This window comes from Mandrillus leucophaeus, unplaced genomic scaffold, assembly GCF_000951045.1.
Source record: "Mandrillus leucophaeus isolate KB7577 unplaced genomic scaffold, Mleu.le_1.0 Scaffold141, whole genome shotgun sequence".
Lineage (NCBI taxonomy): Eukaryota > Metazoa > Chordata > Mammalia > Primates > Cercopithecidae > Mandrillus > Mandrillus leucophaeus.
Window position 1 is genome coordinate 1,095,522 of NW_012101377.1, and position 9,227 is coordinate 1,104,748.

At 46.5% G+C, this 9,227-nt stretch overlaps 2 protein-coding genes across 10 annotated transcripts in view; one reads left to right on the forward strand and one right to left on the reverse strand.

Annotated features, from left to right (window-relative positions):
* The window catches only part of SNRNP40 (small nuclear ribonucleoprotein 40kDa (U5)), a 37,688-nt gene extending 29,921 nt beyond the window's left edge, over positions 1-7,767 (reverse strand). Inside the window, exons 1-4 of the mRNA XM_011973995.1 lie at positions 7,532-7,767; positions 4,153-4,282; positions 2,872-2,965; positions 349-514 (exon numbers count right to left, since the gene is read on the reverse strand). Of these exons, the coding sequence (XP_011829385.1) occupies positions 349-514; positions 2,872-2,965; positions 4,153-4,282; positions 7,532-7,672 (531 nt within the window). The 5' untranslated portion in view covers positions 7,673-7,767. The remainder of the gene's footprint in view (positions 1-348; positions 515-2,871; positions 2,966-4,152; positions 4,283-7,531) is intronic.
* A 135-nt stretch (positions 7,768-7,902) lies between these two features.
* The window catches only part of ZCCHC17 (zinc finger, CCHC domain containing 17), a 77,723-nt gene continuing 76,398 nt past the window's right edge, over positions 7,903-9,227 (forward strand). For 6 of the 9 annotated variants that reach the window (XM_011974002.1, XM_011974011.1, XM_011974009.1 and 3 more), the window contains exon 1: positions 7,903-7,996. Coding sequence is in view for 1 of the 9 variants with exons in the window: in XM_011974000.1 (XP_011829390.1) it covers positions 8,003-8,122; positions 8,671-8,682 (132 nt within the window). In the remaining 8 variants the exon portion in view is untranslated. Of the gene's footprint in view, positions 8,136-8,670; positions 8,683-9,227 lie in introns of all 9 variants that reach the window. The other 3 variants (XM_011974003.1, XM_011974006.1, XM_011974000.1) reach the window with 2 other exon arrangements.

Below are 9,227 nucleotides of genomic sequence, written 5' to 3' on the forward strand. Positions count from 1 at the left end.
TTTTTAGTAGAGACGGGGTTTCACCATGTTAGCCAGGATGGTCTCGACCTCCTGACCTCATGATTCGCCTGCCTCGGCCTCCCGAAGTGCTGGGATTACAGGTGTGAGACGTCGCGCCAGGCCTATTTCGAGTAACAATTTATTCTATGGGTCTATTATTATTCTGTAGGGTAATTAAAACACGTATTAAATGTTTTATTTTAAATGGGGAAAAATTTCAAGTGTCTGTTATGGGAAATGACTGCTAAAATTAAGTTTTGCAGAGGAAGGTAGAGTATAAGTGGAAAGGCAAGATAAGGTTCACACTACATCACCTCAGAAACTGGAACACAGAGAGACAATACCCACCTTAACTGTGCCATCGTCACTGCCAGTGCAGACAAGCTGAGGGCCTCTCCTGGCTGGATAACAGGAATTCACAAAGGAGGTATGTCCCTTTAGCCTTTTAACCCTCTCGCCTGTTTCACTATCCCACACAGCCACAGTTTTATCTGTGGATGCTGAGAAGAGCATACTAGAAAGTAAGAGAAAGAACACAAAAAAAGTGAAGATAAACAGTAACAATCTATCTTTCCTACTTGCCAAAAGGTGCCAAATTTTTCAAGATTTGCCAGTTTGCCCATGATGCTGAAATGCCTCACCCTACCAAAATCCTACTTGTGCTTCAGGTCCAGATATAAGATCTGACCCTGTGAAGTTTAAAAAAGGGGGACCCTTCTTTGAGTCCCCATGACATACATCTAATGTAGCAGTTCGCTCTGTCTTTTCCACTTTTGTGATAGGTAACATTTTAAACACAAGACACCCTCTCACTTGGAAATGTTTAATAACTCCCTGGTGCTGCAGAGATCAGAGAGACTGTGGTACTCTGGACCCGACAGCTGAGTTACTCCAATCTTCTCTCTTTACCAAACTTTTTCTTTTGTCTCTGAGGACAATTTCTTTCTTTCTTTCTTTTTTTATTTTGAGATGAGATCTTGCTCTGTCACCCAGGCTGGAATCATGGCTCACTGCAGCCTCGACCTCCTGGGCTCAAGTGATCCTCCCAACTCAGCCTCCTGAGTAGCTGGGACCACAGGTCGGTGCCACTATGCCCAGCTAATTTTTAAAAATCATTTGTAGAGGCAAGGTCTCACTATGTTGCCCAGGCTGGTCTTCAACTGGGCTCAAGCAATCTTCCTGTCTCAGCCTCCTACAGTGATAGGGTTACAGGCGTAAGCAACCACGCCCAGCCTCTGAGGATGATTTCTAAGTTATAACTGATCTTATAATGCTTTCTTTTTTCATTTTTTTTGAGATGGAGTCTCACTGTGTTGCCCAGGCTGGTTTTGAACTCTTGGGCTCCAGGAATCCTCCTGCCTTAGGATCCCAAATAGCTGGGATTATAAGCACATGCCACTGGGCCCAGCTTTCTAATGCTTTATTTAAAATGTATGCAATGCTATGGAGCACCCTAAGATTTTAGAGGTCAGAAATGTAAAACAATGAATGTTTACCAGACTATCTAACAATGGAATTAAATTTGCATAGCCAGATTTCCATATTATCTATAATATATTATAAAATAATATAGTCATTAAAATAATGTTTATGACATCAGATGTTGGCTGAGCAATGTTAAGAGAAAAAAGCAGCAAATAAGATTGCACACATAGTTCTGGCTGGGTGCGGTGGCTCATGCCTGTAATCCCAGCACTTTGGGAGGCCGAGGCAGGCAGATGACAAGGTCAGGAGATCGAGACCATCCTGGCTAATACAGTGAAACCCCATCTCTACTAAAAATACAAAAAAATTAGCCAGTTGTGGTGGCAGGCACCTGTAATCCCAGCTACTCAGGAAGCTGAGGCAGGAGAATGGTGTGAACCCAGGAGACGGAGTTTGCAATGAGCCAAGATTGCGCCACTGCACTCCAGCCTGGGCAACAGAGCGAGATTCTGTCTCAGATTAAAAAAAAAAAAAAATTAAGTGATTATCTTTGGAGTGGTAGAAATATAGACTATTTTTTCATCTTTCTGCTTTTTTTGGTTTCTCAAAAGAAATGATTTTTATAATAAAAATAGCTGATTTCAGGCCAGGCATGGTGGTTAATGCTTATAATCACAGCATTTCTGGCAGACTGAGGCAGGTGGACTGCTTGAGCTCAGGAGTAATATAGCAAGAATGATTTTTAAACATTATCTGGGCATGGAGGCATGGACTTGTGGCCCCAGCTATTTGGGAGGATGAAGTGGGAGGATCCCTCGAGCAGGAGGTTGAGGCTGCAGTGAGCTACGTTTGTGTCACTGCACTCCAGCCTACATACAAAAATCACATTCACTTTATGTCTTAAAAAGAGAAAACAAATTTGTCTGGGTTGTTGAAATGACAGATATAACATCTTTATATTCGCATACACAGACAATAAACACCTCACTTGGGGTGACAGTGATAAATCAGATACTAAAGTAGCTACCCAAAATTAGTACTTTTTTTTTTTTTTTTTTGAGACGGAGTCTCGCTCTGCCGCCCAGGCTGGAGTACAGTGGCCGGATCTCAGCTCACTGCAAGCTCCGCCTCCCAGGTTCACGCCATTCTCCTGCCTCAGCCTCCCGAGTAGCTGGGACTACAGGCACCTGCCACTGCGCCCGGCTAATTTTTTGTATTTTTAGTAGAGACGGGGTTTCACCGTGTTAGCCAGGATGGTCTCGATCTCCTGACCTCCTGATCCACCCGTCTCGGCCTCCCAAAGTGCTGGGATTACAGGCTTGAGCCACCGCGCCCGGCAAATTAGTACTTTTTGATGGCAGGGTCTCCTGAGAAAAGATGAAAGGTGAAAGGACACCAAGAAGAATTAGTATGAGAAGCTGTCATTCCATTATGCAGAATACTCACCTGCCATCTGTGTTGTAATGCAATTCCATCACTGCTCCACTGTGTCCTTTCAGTGTGGCATAGTTATCACAGTCACCATAGACATTCCACAACACTGTTAGGGAGACGGGGGTTCTGTGAGCATTACCAGGCAAAGGGTACTTATAAATTTATCTAAACAACAGATCTCAGGCTGGGCATGGTGGCTTACGCCTGTAATCCCAGCACTTTGGGAGGCCAAGGCGGGTGGATCACTTGAGGTCAGAAGTTCGAGACCAGCGAAACCCCGTCTCTACTAAAAATACAAAAATTAGCCGGGTGTGGTGGCAGACGCCTATAATCCCAGCTCTCGGGATGCTGAGGCAGGAGAATCACTTGAACCTGGGAGATGGAGGATGCAGTGAGCTGAGATCGCACCACCGCACTCCAACCTGGGTGACAGAGTGAGACTCCGTTTCTAAAAAACCAACCGACCAACCAAACAAAAAAAAACTATGTAGCTTGTCTGATGAAATTAAGCATATCAATAATTCGTATATGTTCTGCAAAGATCCCTAAGCCATCCAGACGTTTGGCTACCAGTAAGCTTAAGGATCACAGAGCCAGAACATCCAAATCAAAATGCACAGTGAAGATAGGTATCATCCACTCGCCACCGAGGCAAAGAGTTAACAGAAAAGAGCCAAAGAACTCATTTCATCTCATAATCTGGCAAGAGAGTAGCTAACAGAAGCATCTAATTTTTTTTTGCCCTTTGGCTTCATTTGCTAGAGTATAAATAAAATGACTTTTTCTAAATGGGTATGAGAAATTCTACGTATTTCTCAAAAACGGAAATCTGGTCGTAGATCCTAATGATGTACGTAGATTATTTAAGGGAGTTACCACTTTAGGAGTCCTTCTTTCCCACATGCTAGCTAGGATTCTGGTGTGAATTAAGAGGACCTTATACCTTTGGGAAAATAAAAGTTATTTCTCTCTTCATTACTGCCATTAACCTGTTATGTCTAGATTGCTAAGTGTCTTGGTAAATTAGCTGGAGATTTGCCTCTATGAGGAAGATATTCTCAAACCAGAACTCGCTTTCCAACTAGTAAAATAATGGCTTCTGTATTTACCCCATGGACTCCAAGTTCTACTCCCAAGATCATTCAGCATGTTCATGCCCCAATTTTAGCATATTAGCCATGCGGCCTGTTATGTTGCCAACATAGAGTGATACCTTCTGTGGCACCCAAGATTAAAAAAAAAAATCACTCTCTGGCAGGAACAATTATTCCAGATTCAAAAACTATGCCTCACATATCAGTCGGTCAAATCCTGCAGATGCTAAGGTGGATCCGTTGGGGTGGAACTTGCAGCAGTACACTTCCCCTTCATGTCCAGAGAGCAGCATGATTGGGGCTTGAAGGGAGGAACACCTTGGAGGTCCCTAAACAAAAGAGAAGCACAAGGTAACTACTGCATACAGGCAAAGGAGACTACAAAATTAGGGGGTGGGGAGTGGAAGGAAAAGACCAGGAAAACAATGATTAGGTGGGTTTCATCTGACTCAGAGAATGGCACCTCTTCTCACATGAATGCCTCTAACTTGATACTCCCTGAAACTTTCCATCATCTACCTGTTATAATGACTCTCTTGTTCACTCTCTCGGCTCTTGTTGTATGACTTAACTTTTTTTTGGAGATAGGGTCTCATTCTGTCACCTAGGCTGGACTGCATTGGTGTGATCATGGTTCACTGCAGCTTCAAACTCCTTGGCTCAAGTGATCCTCCTGCCTCAGCCTCCTGAGGAGCTAGGACTACAGGCATGCACTAGCATAATGTGCTAATTTTTTTAGTTTTTGTGGAGATGAGGTCTTGCTACATTGCCCAGGCTGGTCTCAAACTCCTGGCTTCCCTCCTTAGTCTCCCAAAGCACTAAGATTATAGGAATGAGCCACCACATTTGGCCTGGCTCATTTAATGAATGACAGAACTGACTTTCCCAACAACCCTGCATGGTACGGAGTACTGGGTGAAATAGTTTTGTTTTATTTTTTCTGTGTGTGTTTTGAGACACAGTCTTGCTCTGTCACCCAGGTTGGCATGCAGTGGCGTGATCTCGGCTCACTGCAACCTCTGCTTTCTGGGTTCAAGGGATCTGGTGCCTCAGCCTCCCGAGCAGCCAAGATTACAGGCATGCACAACCATGCCCGGCTAGTTTTTGCATTTTTAGTAGAGATGGGGTTTCACCATGTTGGCCAGGCTGGTCTCAAACTCCCAGCCTCAAGTGATCTGCCTGCCTTGGCCTCCCAGAGTGCTGGGATTACAGGCATGAGCCACTGCGCATGGCCTATTTTTATTTCTTATTTTTTTCATAGCAAAGGGATCCTCAGCACGGGTAAAGTAGTTTTGATTATGGTCTTGGACACTAAGATGACACTTGGGCAATTCATCTAAACATGGGCTGATATGCTCACTTGTCAAATGGGAGAAGTATACTACCCATAATCCCCAAATCTCTTCAGCACTTTCCAGCACATTCTTACTTATTTATTTATTGGGAAGGAGTCTTGCTCTGTTGCCCAGGCTGGAGTACAATGGCATGATCTCATCTCATTGCAAACTCCGCCTCCTGGGTTCAGGCGATTCTCCTGCATCAGCCTCCCGAGTGGCTGGGATTACAGGTGCCCGCCACCAAGCCCCGCCACATTCATTTAGTTTTAAAAAATGTTATGTGCAGGCTGGGCACGGTGGCTCACACCTGTAATTCCAGCACTTGGGGAGGCTGAGGTGGGCAGATCACTTGAGGTCAAGAGTTTGAGGCCAGCCTGACCAACATGGTGAAACCCCATCTGTACTTAAAAAAAACACAAAAACTAGCCAGGCGTGGTGGTGGGCGCCTGTAATTCCAGCCACTCGGGAGGCTGAGGCAGGAGAATCGCTTGAACCCGGGAGGCGGAGGTTGTAGTGCACTGAGATCGCGCCATTCCACTCCAGCCTGGGTGACAAGAGCAAAATCCCATCTTAAAAATAAAAAGTTATGTGCTAGGCACTGGGCAAACAGCTATGAACAAAATAAACAATGGAGCTTGCTGTTTCAGTGGGAAAGGGGGAAGGGAGGAGAGAAGGTGAGAGAAAACAAGCAAAATATATACTTGGTGTCATGTGCTATAGAAAAAAAGAAGGGATGGGCAAGGTGGCTCATGCCTGTAATCTCAGCACTTTGGGAGGCCAAGGTGTGCAGATTGCTTGAGCTCAGGAGTGAAATCCTGTCTCTACAAAAAAATACAATACAATTAGGTGTGGTGGTATGTGTCTGTGGTCCCAGCTATTCAGGAGGCTGAGGCAGAAGGATTACTTGATCCCTGGTGGCGGAGGATGCAGCGAGCCAGTGGTCAACACAGAGAGATTCTGTCTCAAAAGAAAAAACAGAGAGAGAGAGAGAGAGAGAGAAGCAATGTGGGTTCCACATTATGTGGTACTGCAATTTAAAACAGGGTGGTCAGGAAAACCCTCACTGAAAAAATTACATTTGGGCAAATATTCGCAGGAGCTGAATAATAAACCATGTGAACATTTGGGAAGAGCAATCCCACAGGGAGGGCAGCAAATGCAAAGGTCCAGAGGCAGAGGTTTGGAAGAGAGTGTAACTGAAGCCAGGTGAGCAATGAGAAATTGGTCAGAGAGGTAAAGGGAAAGAGGACAAATAATTATAAGAATTTTGGTTTTTACTCTGGATGAAGTAGAAAGCCACCAGAAAGTTTTCTGCAGAATGTAATGTGATCCGTTGTTTAGAAGGATTCCTTTGGTTATTGGCTTGGTAACAGGTGCTGCTACAAAGGCAGAAAGTGGAAGACCAGTTAGGGTTCCACTACAAAAATGCCAGATGAGATAATAACGGCTTAGGCCATGAGGCAGTGATGGAGATGGTAGAAGTAGCAATTCTAGATCTATTTTGAGAACGGTGCCAGCAGGATTTATTGAGGAGATGAGAGGACATTCGTATTTCCTCGTCTGAGCCTAAACAGGGCATTAGAAGTGTGATCACTATTTCTATCTTACAAAAAATATAGTTAGGAGCATGGTTTCTCAGTTCAACATCTATCACGTGCTTGATAAGTCTGCTTTTCCATCTGCAAAATGGGTTAATAACGTTCCTAACAGGCTGCTACCAAGATCAATGGAAATTTCATATACGAAACACCTTAGTACAAGAGTCAATGAATGTTAGCTGCTATTCAGTTGTTAATAATACTAGTGCAGACAAATAAAGGGAAAAGCAACTTGCCCAAAGTCCCAAAACGAGCCAACACCAATCATTTCCCTCTTTTCCTCCCTCCCTCATTCATTCATTCTACAAAGTCTTCGGAATTTCTGTTCTACGCTAGATCCATGTTAGAGTCAGGATGCTTAAGCCCGGGTCCGGGTTGTGAGCCCAAGGTTCTCACCGCTAATTCTAACGCTACCTCACAAGGCAGTCGAGAGGCTGAAAACCAGCGCCAAACGAGCGAACAAGTACTGAGCATCCGCAGGCTATGAGGCGCTTTTACAATGTTGGTGTGCTTTAACTCTAGGTAGAAACTCTCGTTCTGCCCCCCGCAATGCGAGAAAGGGTCGGTGCCGGGTCACCAGATACAGCGCTCTGAGGGGAGGAAGATGAGCTGAGGGCCAAAGGCCGCCTGCTTCTTCACTTACCGCTTGCAGCAAAGCTCCCGGCGTCGCCTGCTGCTGCCCGGCTCCCGGGCCCGACCCCGCTCCCAGCAGCAACTCATGCCGCTGCCGCTTGACTGGAACCAGCGGCAACTCTGGGCCCTTACGCTTCTGTTGTTCTATCATGGCGGCAACCGGTCTCTTCAGCGCCGCCACTGACCGCGCTGCCCCCCTCAGGCGCCACGCAATTGGTTCCAGCTTAGTCCTTCCTCCACAACTTCCAGCTTGGAAAAACCAATCGGTTTTCAATATACCCATTTGCACCGCCCTCGGATAGTCTCTTGTTATTGGGCATATCTTTCCGACGTCATGAGAGTGCGATTCCAGGATTGGTGGACGGAGCTGGCGACCTCCCTAGGCGCGCTGGGTCTTGTGGGTGGAAACGCGCTGGCTGACTGGGGTCGGCGTTTAGTTCAGCGCCGGGACTCGGGGGCCTGGAGCTGACGCCTAGTACGTATGAGGAAGAGCTGGGTGGGTGGCAGCCTGAGTCTGAAGGCGACGCCTCGGTTGTGCAGTCTGAAGCTGCCCTTCTCAGCTGAGGGTGCCGATAGCAAGGGGTGGGAGGCGGGGCCCCGAGTCCCCAGCCGTGGTAAGTAGTAGCATGGGCTCCCTTTCCGGGCGGGAGCGGAACCTTGGGGGTCTCTGGCGGCAAGACCCAGTCCCTGCGGCTCCCTTCTTCAAGAGCGCCCGTCGTGGCCAGTCCTGTGCCGGGCATTCCCAGGGAGAAAGGCCTGTGTCCCAACTTCCTCCGGCGCCCCGTTTAGCCGAGGAGGCTGACTTGTTTCTGCCACTGATTTTGCAGTTTTTGATTAGGGCCTAGTCTCTGCCCCCCTGAGAGAGACAATGATGAAGGAAATGTCCGAGTCCTTCTCCAGAGCGCAGTCTTGTTGGGAAATTTGAGACTCATGCCCATGAACGTGGTCATTGCGTCAGTCGTTCAGCTGATACTTATTTAGCAGCGCGTTGGGGGTACGTCGTGAACCAGACACGGTCCCTACTCTCAGGGCGTTTAAGTCTGGTGGGGAAAACGTTAAACAATGACCTCACTAATACATGGAAATGCCTCCTAGCGCTGTTTGATGCTGAGTGCCTGAAATAAGCAGGAAGGTTATTCAGAGGAAAAGATGCCTGCTCTGGTAGCTGCAGGAAGAATTGTAATTAATTAAGTGAAGTGGTAAAGGCAGAACCTTCCGTAGAGAACTACTTGTTCAGAGCCCTAAGGCACTTGGGAGGAAAAATGACTAAAAGCACAAAGAGCCAGTGTGACTGATACAAAGAGAATGAAGGGGAGTATGGTACAAGATGAAGCTGTACGTGATAGCGGTCAGACCTTGCAGGAATTTGTAGCTTTTATTTTAAAACGGATGGGATACCACTGAGCCGTCTTCCCCCGGTGGGGTGTGGTGGAGGAGGGGGCTTGATTTCTCAGGCTCAGTGGTGTGAACAGATTGGGGCTGGGGAAGCCTTGTCGATACATGTGGACCACTTAGGATATACAGTAATCCTGGTCAGAGATGTCAGTGAGAACTGAGAAATGGGTGGAACTGCAGAGAATTGGACAGATTCTAGAGGTATGTAGGAGGTAAAATGGGCGGAACTTGGTGAAGGGTTGATTTTAGTGAGTGAAGACAAGAATCAAAGGTAACTCATAGGTTTCTGGCTTATGTAGTTGAATAGATAG